A 14,381-nucleotide genomic window follows, 5' to 3' on the forward strand; every position below is an offset into this window, starting at 1 on the left:
GCTGCTATCCAAACAGGGGCTCTGGAAAATGGGTGGCTTGCGCGAGTAACAACTGACACATTTACGAAAGGGCTATTGCGATGATTGCCATCGGTTTCGCTTTGCAAAACATAGAGTTCGACAATGTTGACACAGTGTTTGGTACACCTGTCAGCGATTGGGCGGGGGCCCCTGCCACGCGAGTAATTGAGGGGGCTGGCGGGAAGTGTGGGTATGGTAGCCGATACCGATAGCACAGGGACCCGACCCAAAGGATTGTGCGGCCGAGCCTTGATGTCATACTGCAGGAAAGGACTCGCGAATCACGACCATGGTACACCCAAAGAAAACGATAAGTCAGACCGAATGAACAGGGTCCAAAAGATGCGTTGGCATTTACAGAGGACGCGTCAAATGAGAACGGACCGAACGGATCTACTCGCAGGTCTATTGCTGAGTAGCTGCCTCACTCAATCGCAATTATGAAACGCCAATCCATCGTACCGATTGCAGCTCCAACAAATAGTCTAGGGCATTTGCAGTATCCGAGCAAGCGCCATGCAGGTGTGGCGTGATGATACAAGGAAAAGATACATATTTGCGTATTTTCGGAAGCAACTGGGCTTGCCGTCCGGACGATTGCAAAGGAGAGTGTTCCGGTACTGCCGTTGCTTCTCCCGTAGCTGTACTCAAACGGGAGAAACAGCTCGCTAGCACAACGGAAAGCTAGCCGACGTGCTCCAACAAGTTCGCCACCGTTCGCAACGCTGCAGAGCCTATCGCGGACCCCGAAGACCCTCCCTTCCAAGCGCGTCACGGAGCGAAGGTGCAACATGAACCGGAACCGACTACATAAGCATCCGAGCGATCGACCACTTTACTACGTTGGAATGAGGCGTTCTAATCATAGCGGCTGTGTAAGCTATCTGAGGAAACCGTTATGTGACAGCCAATGAGCATGCTGGATCTACACGGAGATCGACACATTGTCTACTCAAGCGAGACGGGAAGTGGCGAGTGCTTGTGGCTGGACCCTTCTTCGCCACAGCTTCGGGAACGCTGGTATGTGCCACATGGTGGAACACGTCCGACCAGCTGACGCAGGTGTCATGCGCACATGGATGAACTGTGACTCACGGCCGACAGATGTATGGAGCATTTTTCTTTCCCCGTCTTATGAGGCATCAACAAGGTTAGTCAATGCCCCAGTGGTGCATCTTGACGCAAGTGTACCGAGACGCAATCCGAAGGAGTTTGCACCGCCACAGATAGGTGTTACGTACCCCTCGCAACGACGTTGATCAATTCACATGCCAACATGCTTCTTCTGCAGCAAGCGCAATTCCAATTCCAGGAGACTCGGCGACATATCAATCTTCTCTGCAATCTAGATTGTTGGTACCCCGCTTCTGCCGTAGGGTAAGCATATCAGCCGTAGTTTGCAGATCCTAGCGTATGCTGGCGACTGTACTTTTGCTTAATCTGACTCTGCAGCCCAATTGCCAGACGGAACGCCTCCGATGACACAGAAGCAATGGTGAGCTCGCACAGCCACTTTGCTGAAACAGCGATAAAATGCCGCTCTGGATGGGCCTATGAGAGTCGCTAGTATTTCGCACTCTGCGCATTACGGTAAGTCCCATCTGGGCATCAAGCAGACTAGGAGGATTGTCAATGCTGTTACGTGGAGGTTAGGTATTGCGATTTGTGCTAGATCGAGGGGTTGTGCGAAGCAGTCTAGCTTCACAACATGGGTACACTTATGCATTCCTGGAAGGTAGGATCGGGTCTCGTGAGCGCCAAAAACGACATGGTGCATGTTTGGTACGCATCCACACGCTAGAGCATCGGGAGGACTACCGATCCCAGATCCAAATCCCGCGCAACAAGAACTACTAAGATTGTACCATGTCTTCACAAAAGTCGGCTTTATTATCGGACCGTCAACAATGCAAATCTGAAGGAGAAGCCCCGTATTGCGATCATATGTGAATCGATCATGCATAATGAAGTCACCGGATTTCGGATGAGATTCTGCGTGGGTGAAAAAAAAAGCGGGATCAGCAATTTCCCTAGCCCCTGTTCGCTTCTCGTTCACGAGGGTGCGCACGAGTGGCTCGAGCATGGATGGCGCCCACCTGTCACCCAAATTACCGCGGAAAACATAGGCCGAAAAAACGTCTTCATGCCCGCTGTCACAGAGACGTTTGCACTTTGCTCCACGATGACTTCATACATGCGGTCAGAAAAAGCTCCTGATCACCCACAAGTGTTTCAGGATAGACAGGCCAGGCTTGCACTTGATGGAGATCTGGCCAGCACAATTCGGCGCCGTCTCCACAGCTCGCTTCCCACAGCCCGGTACCTGTAAAGCAGCAGTCAGCCAGCGCGAGATCTCCCACCCGCCGCTCTGCATTGGCAAGGCTACGCGCGCAATCGCGATCGCATCCTCCGGCTGAAATGGTAGCAGCAAAGCACCTAATATCCCTCGAATCAAAACAACGCGTTTGGGATCGTGGTTATCTCGTTTGCGACTCGCAACGAATCAAGGGCCTGGACAAAGCTGTCATGCGCATCAGCCACTGACGCAGGCCTGGAAGACTGCCGAGTGGGCGCATTGGAGAAAAGCGACAATGTAAGGTGTGAGACTGTTCCTACAGGAGCCACGTTGATGCATCTCTGCATTAGCCCCGTGTGCAGCTGTTCATGTTTCGATCCCACGGTGTGCGTTGCTGCAAGGTTATCCTCAAGGTAGTCACCTGCACGGTACTTGGTTTTGACAGCGCCAGGACGCGTGCTCCATCCGGCAGTCCCTTTCGGAACTTTGGCATACATACGGCGATTCTTCCATGCACCTGCTTTCTGCTTCTTCCAAGGTTCTATCTTTGATCTCCGAAGAGGACCATGGGGGGCTAGTTGTTGAATACGGGCGTTGTGCTTTTTCGGTGACCTTCAGCTGATGCGGCCTCACGGCCATGAATCTCGTACAGACATGCTCACCCATGTGCTGATACTGCTATGATCGCTTTGCTGTCAGATTCTCTCGGCGGAAGCGCCAGGACGGGAAGATCCCCATTGTCATACTGAGCCATATTATTGTACATGGTAACGCTGCCCTGGAATCCTTCGTTCAAGCGCACGTGCACGAACCCCCAGCCTTTCAATACCACTGCTCCGATAAGACCTTCTTTGTACTTTTCCGATGTCCAATATCCCACATTTACTCCCTTCGGAACAGTGTCTCCGAGAGTCGGGTCAAGATTCCATTTGGGACGCTGCACTGACGAAAGGAGATCGGACGCGTCTTGCGATAGCCGGGTTATCCTGACCCAAAACCTGGCTTGTGGATGATGTGTTGCGCGGGATGCATGTGTGGGCCGCAGGAGGCGTGCGTGCATGTGTGGAGCGGAGCTGTGCGGAACCAAGGTATTGACATATCCTAAAAGTAACGTACGATGTCGGCGTGTATACCGGACACAGGTGCACCGCCACAGGTGAGAGGGACTCTTTGCAGACATGGGCCGAAGGATTGAATAAACACGAGAGACCGACAAGGCTTTGGATAATGTATGGCTAAGGGGGGCATGCGTCTCGTAACGAGGCAACACCTCTTCAACATGCGTGAAGGTCGATTCATGCTCAGCATATGCAGTTTCCTCAGGTTTGCGCGTTGATGACCGCAGTATTAGTTTGCAACGGCCTCAGTCATCCAGCTCTCGTCCAAAGTCAATCAATCTCAACCTCCTTGCATCTTTCGGGTGGAACTGCGCAATCTTCGCCCTGATCAAGAAGCGTGAAGCCGCAGAGTCCCGCTCCAGTTGAAAGTATGCCTTTCCACCTCCTGGTCCCATCAGAGTAGCAAACAGATTCTCAATCAACTGTCGCATCTCTGCATCCGCAGCTTCAGCCTCAGTAGGCGGCTCTTCCTCCTCCTCTTCAGCATCAAGAGTACCCTTCTTGCCCCAAATCTCATCGATCCTGCGCTGTCGCGTCTTGTCTGAGACTGGGTTCTTCGATGACTTTGCGCGTCCTTTCTTTGTGAAACCGGCAGCAAGAGTATCGTCCTCTATGTCAAGCATGTCGCCTACGACAGGTCCACCGAGCTCTTCTGCTGCAAGCATGCTAGAGAGGTAGTCGTTGATGAAGTTGTTCATAGCTTCTCCCAGACGCTGCATCTCCGCGTCATAGTTCCCCTTCTTTGCGCGCTTTGCTGCGATGAGTTCTCGTGCAAGTTGAGCAGGAGTCTTCTGAGAGCGATCTTCATGCTGAGAGCGTAGCCGTCTGATGCGATCCTGCATTGCTTGAGAGAGAAGGTGGGCATCATGTAAGTTGGCTTCTTCACGACGAAACGTGGCCTCCTTTGTGCTGAGTTGGCTATGAGTGCTTGCGATTGCTTCCTTGGTTCCTTGGACATTCTGTTGAAGTGTACGTGCTGCTAATAATGCAGGCAGAACTGATCCTTGGGCGGGGAGGTACGTTGCTGTTGGCTTCAATTGTTTATACGCGTCTTTGACGGCTGCGAGCTGCTGAAGCTTCTGACGCGGATCTTCCGATGCATAGGCGGCTGTCTCTATGTCAACATTTGACTGAGATCGCAACTTTTACTTGGTCAGTATGATCCTTTCTAGACGCGTCTTTATCGCGTTACCTTGTCAAGCGCTGCTTGTTGTTCTTTCACGCGTGCCTGCAGCTCTTTCACTGTCTGCTCCAGACGCGCCTCGGTGCTGGACGCGTCAAAGTCGACGACATCGTCCTGCAGCCCCCGAGCTTCGTCGACATACTCGCGTATCTTTCTGAGACTCTCACTCTGTGATTGCGCCATTTCTCCGACCGGCTGGCTGTGTGTTCAAGTGCGGTCCACCGATGTCGCTAATGGGCCAGTGGTGCCTGGCGAGCGAGGAGAACTTCACCCCTTTCGACTGTGTACTCACCAAGGCTCCCGCTGCACCGCAAGGAACTCAACAGTCTTTCAGTCGTCGTGCTGCCTGCATTTACAGACAAAGTCGTAGTACCACACGTGACGCGCCAAGACTTAGCGCCGATCTCCCCGCGATAGCTCCATTTTGCATCGTTTGCGCCTCCTCCCTCGCGACAAACGACCTGCTGTTATCAACCATCGCCCACAGTTCCTTCTCCATCGCGGCCCACCCCTTCTTCTAACATTGCTTTCTCGTTTGAGAAGGAAAGCGCGCAACCTCGAGCTCTCCGCACCTGAGACGCCGGACCGTTGCCGAGAAGGTTTGACGAGCGAGCTTTCTTTACTTGGGCCAGTTTCTTCCTCTGTCGACCTCACCTCGTCCCAAGAAACACACACCCTTTCCGACTCTCCCGCTCCATCACAAGCACCATCATACCCGATTCCTCGCTTCCCGAGGCCTCTCTCCTCCGACCACTGCACCCTCTGCACGCTCCAAACTCCTTCAAGCTCCCGGCGACGTTACCTCCTCGCACCTTCACCGCACTGTCGCGACTCCCTCCAGCCCGCCCTCACAGCACGCTTTCTTTCACGGCCCCCGCTGTACATAAAGTCGCAAATAATCGAGATCAATTGAACAAATCTCACCTTCCCGTTTGAACGCTCCTCGACTGTGAAGAGCGTGCATACCCGTTTCCAAATTCAAGATCCACAACTCATAACAGAAATCATGTCCGCCTCACCCACCATCGCGGCTTCCTCGGCCAAGCGACCGCTCGAGGAACCCTCATCGCCTGCCGGACCCAATGACCAACCCGATGCCAAGCGTCCTGCTCTCGACAAGATGGTCAAGGAGGATGCGCCCAACCCAGACAACATCGATATCGCGCAACCAGTCCAGGCCGACGACATCGCCACCGAAGGCATCACACAAGAGGACGTCAAGGTGGTACCCGAAGTGGCTGAAGCTGCTGTCGAGAACGGTGCCCAGCCGATCCATACCGACACTGTTGTCCCAGACGCACCCTCTATTCTTGAGACTCAGCCTATCCAATCCACATCAGGTGCTAATGGTCGGCCTGTAAATCACAACCAGCAGGTGGACGAGACCAACTGGCTGCATGTGCGCGCTTGCATTGGCACCAGCGAGGCCGCTACCATCATTGGCAAGGGCGGAGAAAATGTGACTCAGATTCGTCGCTTGTCCGGCGCCAAGTGCACCGTTAGCGACTACTCTCGGGGCGCTGTTGAACGCATCCTTACTGTAAGCGGCCAAGTTGATGCTGTGTCCAAGGCATTTGGCCTCATTGTGCGCACCCTCAACCAGGAGGACCTCGAGACACCTTCTACATCCACCTCCAAGGCCTACCCTATGCGTCTTCTGATTCCTCACATCCTTATCGGTTCCATCATCGGAAAGGCTGGCGTCCGCATCCGCGAGATCCAAGAGGCTTCTAACGCTAAGTTGAACGCATCTGACACTCTCCTCCCCAACTCTGGCGAACGCTCGCTGATCGTACTGGGTGTTGCTGACGCTGTGCACATTGCTGTGTACTATGTTGCTCAGACCTTGGTCGAGCAGCTGACCGAGCGATTCGGTGGACCGGCTGCATCCCAATATGCAACCCGTAGTGGTATGGCTGCCAACGTCGTCCCAGGCGGCATGTCTGTTCAACCATACGTTCCCCAGCCCGCTGGAGGTCAGTACTCTCACCCACAGAACTTCCGTCGCCAAGAACCACCCCAGCGAACTCCCGCTCACGGAGGCTATGGTGCTCCGCACATGCAGCATGGACAGCCTCCACAGCAGTCGCCGTACGGTCACCCCAACATGCCTTACGGCGCTGGCTCGCCTAGCCGTGGTCCTTATGGTGGTCCTGCAGCGCCCACTCCTTACGGCGGTCACCCTGCTGCAGCGCCTGTTGCGCACGGCGGCGCCGCTCCACATGCAGCCGTTGGTGGCATGCCTGGCCAACCTCTTACCCAGCAGATTTTCATTCCCAACGACATGGTCGGTGCCATCATTGGCAAGGGCGGTGCGAAGATCAACGAAATCCGCCAGCTCAGTGGCAGTGTCATCAAGATCAACGAGCCCACCGACAACAGCAACGAGCGTCTTGTTACCATCACGGGTACGCAAGAATGCAACCAAATGGCACTATACATGCTGTACTCGCGACTCGGTTAGTAGTCTATTCCATCACATAACACTCACAATCCTGACTATCTATGCAGAATCGGAGAAGCACCGCATCTAGTCTTAGGGTGCTATCAATCCGAAGTCGCTACGATATGGTTCGTTGGCGGTCTGAGTCAAGGAACACAACACTGTAAGTCAGTCTACTGTCTTTGTGGGATGCATGTTATATTGGAGCACGGCGTAGCGGTATATTTAGTTGTCTCATGGTTTATTGGGTGTGTACTTTACGTGCTTTGTCCCCGACTGCTCTCGGCGAGAAAGAGCATCGCTTTGAGGGAACATGGCGATTACAGGGTTGAGGTGGCATGTGTCACTCTACGGGTCTTTCGCTGCCGATCTATATGATAGTAACATACCTGGTAATCTATCAAAAGCTTTCTGACTTCACAAATTCGCATGTGTGTTGAGTTAGGCATCTTTATCGGCGATGAGCATGGACTGCTAAGTGATGAACGAGATGCAGAACCGGGTGCCAGAGTTATTCTCGTCTTATCGAGTGGACTGTCCATGACATCTAGCCTCCTCCCGCTGTTCCTTTTCTAAGGATCCGCAGTCGTGTCCTACGAGTGAATAGCATCAATATTTCTCCTACTACAGCGTCTATTCCTTCATCGAGTCATTCACTCTGAATCAGTATCCATCCAAAACCTACCATCAAGGGTCATTATTCGCGGCTTAAGAGGACCACCTGGAAGGTTGCTAATGTTTGTCTGCCATTCGGCTGTGCGCTCAGCCCTGTAGAAGTCAGTAAAATGTCCGCTTGCGTTGTCTACGGTCAAGAGCTTACCTGATGTATGCGGTATCGTGTTGGGAACCAAGAGCGACCTTTGTCTTTGTGTTTCCTGAATGTGCATCGGCTACCGCAGAGTACTGATCAAGAAAGGCGAGGCTATCACGACCGCCGACACGCAACTTGAGCCTCTTCTTCACCTTTGGAGGCGATTCTAGCGAGTCAAGATAGAGGGCTAATTCTTCGTCAGATTCTTCGGCTGCACGCTTCTTAGCATTCTTGCCCTCATCGTGACCCCTATTATCGTCATCGGGAAGGGGACGCTGGGCGATGAGATTGACCGACAGATCGAGGAGGAAGTCTTTCGGCAGGTTCTCCGTCGTCCAGTGTTCAATGCGCTCTTTACTTGCACGTTGGGAGAAGATGTCAACCATTAAACGACGCGCGGGACTCGACTCGGGTGTACCGTCGTAGATGGTACGTACTGCAGATGGCTCCGGGAGAGAGTGGCCGAATTGAGGGCTCTCGCATCGTTTCCGAATGGCTGCCAGGATAGATTTCTTAGTGGAGTCGTCCATGAGCATCTCGGCGAGGACGTAGAGCTCGCTCATGGGCTGGAATGACCACGGCTGGCCTTGGAAGGATAGCTTGGTGCCATTCTATGTACTCTTCATTAGCCAAGATGTGGATACGCTGATCGTGTGAGCGTGCGTACATAGAGCGTGTCCAGATACCAAGCGAATATCCTAGGGTTCTCTTCTTTCAGAGTGACCTCGAGAGTCTGTGCTGAATTCCATCCCCCTCTTAAAGCATTCCGGAAGAACTTGCTACAATAACAGATGCGGTACGGGTCCACGAAGAACTTTTTTTGATTTGGTTCTTGACCGACAACGACACAGACAGTATCGTCATCCGAAAACTGTGAAAGAGCGTCATTATCCGACTCTGAGGACTTTTGGAGAAGAGCATCGTCAGGCTCAGGGTCGACGTCGCATTCGTCGGACGCGGAGTCGTAGCAGGTTCTTTCAGTAGCATACCTAGCGCGCAGACGCATTGTAGTGTTGAAGTAGAAAAGGTTGCTCTGTAGGTCGGGTTCTGAGATGAGCGGTTTGAGGTGCAGCGTCTGGGGAGTGTGGAACTGGGAGAAAAGAAATGGCAATCTGTACGCACACTCCCCCTTCGCACAGTCGCCACACTAAGCCTAATAGTACGGAAGTAGGGAAAAGGGAAGTTGTGGCTCCTTGCGGTTTTCACTGAGTCGCTATCGCCAGCGGGGCTAGGCACCTTTGACGATCTGAATGACTGCCGCATTGAAGATGTCTCCATCATATGGCAGCAGAGACAACCATCTAGTGCTTCCGACATGACAGCGCCAGCGCTGTCCTCTTCTGTAGTATAGTCGGCGTAATTTCCCTCTACACATTGCACACAATCGTGCTTTAGACTTATTCAGTAAACCAACATACGCCTAGCCAAGCGCAAGTCACATCCCAGTGACATGTCTAAGAGAGGCACAGATTGCCTACAACACCAGGCTCTTAAGTTGAAGATGACCAACATTCGTGACCAGATCTAGCTGCTTCGACATCAGTAGTCACACATGATTCCTATGCAAAACGGTGTGCGTGTTGTAAGCTAGTTGCTCTTGAAACCTGTATGATGACATTTTACACTTGCTATGCCGCCGCGTGAACACCTACCACGCTTATATATGCTGCAATCAGCGCACCCCCTTTCGAACATCACGCCCCTACGCCATACCGTTGACATTCTAAACACCCCTTCCTGCCTCGAAGACGCATTCCGCCTAGGTAGTGGCAGGTGCAGGTGCGGTAGCAGGGTCGGTGCCGACAGGCGCAGCTGGTGCAGTACCCGCAACGCCCTCAGTAGGTGCAGGAAGAGCCGTGTTGTCAATCGCATCGTCGCTCTTCTTGGCCCACTTGGGTTCCTTTGCCCACTGTGCATCCCACCATGGGCCTGCATCGCTCAATTGGCAGCCCTTCTCGCACTCGCATGATCCACCGAATGCCTTGGGCAGATTCTCGGCTGGGACCTGCGCCAGCAACTCCTTCTGGTATCCGCTGCCGAGAACGTGGATCTTGGCGCTTGTGACGGGGTCGAGGAACTTCTTGACCACGCTGAAGACGCCCGAGAAACCCCAGGGGGCGTTGATGATGTACATCTTGCCCAGACGCTCGGGGTAGTAGTTTTGACTGATCTGCGAGACGGCGCCGAGGTAGCCGTACACGGAGGTAGCCTTGCCAATACCAACGCCCTTCAGGTCCATGATTGTGCAAGATGTCTCGAGAAGGTAGCCCGACTTGCGGGAGCAGGCAGGAAGACGGGGGTCGGCCATCTTTTCGTATTCGCAGACAAGGTTCTGGATCATGCGCTCCTGGGACGTGATCTTTCCGAGCGCGGTCAGGTCGACGTTGCCGAGCTGCTCGATGTAGAGTGGGCGGCCATCCTAGTGTTGCGTCAGAGGTTTTGTTGGTCAGATCTGGGCTGAGCTCTCAGCCCAAGTAGAAGCCACGTACCTTGTCCGTCTTGTGGTAGTACTGGGGGTAGAACTTGAAGACCTCGGGTCGCTCCTTGTAGTCAAAGGTGCGGACGAGCTCCTCAACGCCGACGCCAGCATACTCGGCCCTCCACTTCTCGCAGTCAACGAACCTGGTGACTGTCAGCATACACTCCAGGCATTCTTCTACAGTGCCCCCATGCTGCATGTACATACATCTGTTTCGCAAGCTCGACATTGAACTTTCGCGCGCGGAGGAACCGCAGCTGTAGATTGTTTAGCTTGAGGCCTTTGCACCCGCAGGAGAAGCGGTGAGCATACCAGAGTCAGAGTGTCGAGGTTCTTGGTGTGGCCGGACTGCTCCAGCTGGGTTCTCAGCTGGAAGACCTGGGCATCTTGCTCTGGAGTTGTGTGGCCTGGGTGTCCTGGTTGGGCGGTGGGAGCGACAGTGGGAAAGTCGTAGTGGTCGTACTTGGGGTCGAGCTTCAGCTCGCTCGTCGCAGCAGCAGCCATTGTGTCTAGAGTGTACGAGAAGAGAGGTGGCTCGAAATGTACAGGGAGGAGGAAGGTAATTGCGAGTTGCGCGGCCTGGACGAAGTTGTCGAGGAGCGCACGTCGATGTCAACTAAGTGGGTCCCTGCCGCGGCGGTCAAGCGAGACCCCTTCCCCTCATCCTCCTCGACGGCTCATTCCAGCGAATTGTGGCCGTTGACGCTGCCCCATGACGCATCTGTGGTCCGAAAGCCATGTTCACGCAGCGTTCCTCACGCAACCACGTTACACCACACGTGCATCGAGGATATGTTGAACGGTAAAACCGTAGTCAGACCTGCTCGAGTGCAGGCGACGAGGCCTTTTTGAAGGAGCTACCTAGTTGATACATTGCAGAAAAGATGAACGCAAGACGAACCCAGAAAATAGATCAAACATCCCATGCCGACAAACACCAGCCACAGAAAGCCAAACGCTTCGCACGTTGAAAAAGAGAGTAGTGGTCCTTCCATCGTCAGGCTACCAAGGAAAACATGTTCCAGACACTAACAACAAACATGATGCGAGATTCTGCACTAACCGCTGGCATTGCTCATACCTCCCAAGTGATCAGACCGCGCACCGTCTATCGAGCGATTCACCCCGTTACCAAACCTAAATCTCCATCGTGGAGCCCGCAAAGGACGCGAGCGAACCGTAGCAACCGAACACCGAGCAAATGACGCCTGAAAACGACGGAGATTGCTGCACCAGAAAGCGTATTGACATGCCCGGAGGCCAAACCACGTCAAGCCGATCAATTCCTTCGATCGCGGCTTGGCCCAAAGTCGACTTCGGACACCTTCTTCGCCTCTTTGCGATTCTTCACAATGTATTGCGCGTACAGGGCCACGTGGTCACTGGGGAAGTGGTAGTTGGGGAAACCCGGTACCCGCTGGAGATAGTTCTTGTCAATCTCGCCAAGCAGACCTACCACCTGCAGTGTGTTTGTCGAGTACCAGATGTAGTCCAGGACTCCTTGGAAGTGAGGTACGTAGTTCGTGAACGCCAACTCGCCGATAGATGCGTAGCTGGACTTGAGACTGAATGGATGGGATATACCGTCTCGTGTGAAGTTACCATACTTGCGGCTTCCCAGATCCACGTGAGCATTCGAAACATTGCCATGTGTTATGAGATCGTAGACACCAGAGGATGGCAGCGAGTTGAAGTCACCGCATAGCAACACGGGGATATCGGAAGGATCAGAGTATTCCTTGGAAGGTCCGGGCTCCTGTGTCGGGTCGGGTTCGGCTCCTTCTTCGCTATCGCCATTCGTGAACTGGTACACCACCTTGTTCTTGCAGGCCGGGTGCTTAGTCCATTGAGTTGCAAGCTTGGTGATACCCTCCATCAAGATGGCGACTTGCACAAGCTTGACATCCTGGAACGCAGGGTTCCAGAAGACGTGTACGTTTCCGACAATGAATCTGGAACCTGTAGCACGGTTTTCGAGGAAAGCAACAACGCCAATATCGTCTCTGGGCATGACTCGATTGAATATATCGTGTTCGCCCTTCATATCCGGACGGTTGATGGCTGTATTGGCAAAGTCGATGAGCTGCTTGTCCAGCAAGATGTACCTGGCCTGATTAGTGGGGTTCCGCAAGACGAGACGGTTAAAAACTTACTTGCTGTTCTTGTAGAAGATGGCACACCCATCGACCAGCTTTGCTTCCCTTTCTGCCATGGTACGCGCTCGTGATTTCGGCCAGAATACTCCCTTGTAGTCGTTGTGCGCCAGCTCTGCTCGGAAGAACTCGTTGAAACTATCTTGATCGATTTCTTGCAGACACACTATGTCTGCGTCGCGCTCCCGCAGTTCAGCAAGAATGAGCTCCCTGCGACTCTCCCAGGCCAATGCTGAGCTCGGTGTGTATCCATACTGTGATTGCGTACAGTATTTGTCGCACAAGATGTTGTAGCTGAGCGCGCTCACAGTCTCTTGTGCCGTGTCTTGAACCTCATCGAGGACAATCCAGTCTCGCTCTGGTGGCGCCTCTGGACCCGGTGCGTTCTCGCGGAAGTGCTTGATAAGTTCCGTGGTGCCTTGTTCCATTATGATCTGTTTCAGGTCGTCCGGAATAGGGTTGCCCTCGATACCTAGCATTTCCAGTTGATACAAGGATCCTAGTTCGTATGGCAGATTCTCGATGTGGTTGTCGAACAGGAGCAGCTGCTTCAGGTTCACTAGCATGCCAATCTCCGGGGGTAGATATTGCAGATTGTTCAGGGAGAGATCGAGATGAGTGAGGTTCCGCAGCTGTCCAATCTTCTGGTGCACGTAGGTGAGCTTGTTGGAGTTGAGGTAGAGCTTGGTCAGGAAAGTGTAGGCAAACAAGGCTGGCGTGATGACTTTAAGATTCTGGCCGCCGAAATCGAGAATTGTCCAAATGTGCTGGTCCTTGGCATCTTCCACCCGCTGAGCAGCAGGCCTATTGCGCTCTTCCTTGTCCGTCTCTTTTTGCATCCCGTTTGATGTTCCCGCGACAATGCTCTTACTAACGCTCGGGTGGATGCGAGCGTGTGAGTGGGCCTGCGTCATCTCACGCGCGGTCTGGTGCAGCTTCAATTGCTCTTGCCAGTGTTCGGTTGGTGGTTTGCTGAGTCCACTATGAACGCTGTTTGGTGTGCCGTTCTGGAGATGGCCCGGCGTAAAGTGGGGCTGCACGTTGGACATACCCCCACTCGAGATGTTGTGCTGGTGGTTGAATTGGCCGACATGATTGTTTCCGGAGATGTCCTGGTGCTGCTGGTGATGTTGGTGCTGGTTCTGGTGGTGCTGATTGTGTTGGAAGGGCTTCCCCAGGTTCATGTGCTGCATAAAGTTCTGCTGCCCTGCTCGCCCGTTCATCATAACGTTGTGGCCCTGGTGCCCATGGGCCTGGTTGAACATGCCGAACTGCTGGGGAGACGACTGGCGCCCAGGAGATCGTGATGGCGAGGGTGTGTCGGGGTTGGGGAAGGGTATGCGGGCGGTAGACGTGGGTGAGCGCACTCGGCTGGGGAGGTTGCGTATGTTTTGTGTGTGTTGCGGATAGAAGGTATTGCCGGTTCCCCTGGGGTAGACCGAGTACTCGGCCATCTAAGGGAATCGCGGCGGAAGATATCTGGGGTCGCGCAGGCGGCCTTTGTGTTGGGGGTGAAAGGCGCGAGATGCTCTGGCGAGTCGGGGCGTCAGGTAGGAGGAAGGGTTCGGGCACGCGATCTTCTTCGTTTTAACATGGGCGCCCGTGCGACTCCTCGACATGAGCACGCGTTCAGCAAACGCGGCACCAGTATACCATGTATTGATATCCCGGCGGTTCGCGAGTGAAGGTGGTGTTGGAGCGGGGACTCGGTAGCGAGCGAGGGCGGAGGGGTTGCGGGCGTCGAGGCGTGCTGGAGATAGAGGGCTGGGGCGCGGGCTCGTATTGATATCCTGGCGGGCTACTGGTATGGAGCAGTCAGTTGGTGCGGCGGGGAATCGAAGAGGTTGGACGGGGAGCTCGAGCGGGCAGCACAAGCG

General features: G+C 53.8%; 5 protein-coding genes across 5 annotated transcripts; 1 reads left to right on the forward strand and 4 right to left on the reverse strand.

The window, feature by feature from the left end:
- Positions 1-3,680: 3,680 nt before the first annotated feature.
- On the reverse strand, positions 3,681-4,801 carry J4E87_003982 (uncharacterized protein; the record flags this gene model as incomplete). Its single annotated transcript, XM_049375606.1, has 2 exons — positions 3,681-4,577; positions 4,628-4,801. 2 exons carry the CDS (start codon positions 4,799-4,801, stop codon positions 3,681-3,683), a joined length of 1,071 nt encoding a protein of 356 aa, XP_049234591.1.
- Positions 4,802-5,624: 823 nt separating this feature from the next.
- Positions 5,625-7,152, forward strand: J4E87_003983 (uncharacterized protein; the record flags this gene model as incomplete). The annotated part of the gene is made up of 2 exons (XM_049375607.1): positions 5,625-7,077; positions 7,130-7,152. The coding sequence occupies 2 exons, from the start codon at positions 5,625-5,627 to the stop codon at positions 7,150-7,152; spliced, it is 1,476 nt and encodes a 491-aa protein (XP_049234592.1).
- A 725-nt stretch (positions 7,153-7,877) lies between these two features.
- J4E87_003984 (uncharacterized protein) lies at positions 7,878-8,878 on the reverse strand (the record flags this gene model as incomplete). Its single annotated transcript, XM_049375608.1, has 2 exons — positions 7,878-8,483; positions 8,540-8,878. 2 exons carry the CDS (start codon positions 8,876-8,878, stop codon positions 7,878-7,880), a joined length of 945 nt encoding a protein of 314 aa, XP_049234593.1.
- Positions 8,879-9,631: 753 nt separating this feature from the next.
- J4E87_003985 (uncharacterized protein) lies at positions 9,632-10,855 on the reverse strand (the record flags this gene model as incomplete). The annotated part of the gene is made up of 4 exons (XM_049375609.1): positions 9,632-10,291; positions 10,362-10,494; positions 10,559-10,608; positions 10,664-10,855. The coding sequence occupies 4 exons, from the start codon at positions 10,853-10,855 to the stop codon at positions 9,632-9,634; spliced, it is 1,035 nt and encodes a 344-aa protein (XP_049234594.1).
- Positions 10,856-11,630: 775 nt separating this feature from the next.
- CCR4 (Glucose-repressible alcohol dehydrogenase transcriptional effector) lies at positions 11,631-13,958 on the reverse strand (the record flags this gene model as incomplete). The annotated part of the gene is made up of 2 exons (XM_049375610.1): positions 11,631-12,456; positions 12,505-13,958. 2 exons carry the CDS (start codon positions 13,956-13,958, stop codon positions 11,631-11,633), a joined length of 2,280 nt encoding a protein of 759 aa, XP_049234595.1.
- Between the last annotated feature and the right edge of the window lie 423 nt (positions 13,959-14,381).

This window comes from Alternaria ethzedia (assembly GCF_023757985.1).
Source record: "Alternaria ethzedia strain BMP 0044 chromosome Unknown scaffold_7, whole genome shotgun sequence".
Taxonomy (NCBI): Eukaryota; Fungi; Ascomycota; class Dothideomycetes; order Pleosporales; family Pleosporaceae; genus Alternaria; species Alternaria ethzedia.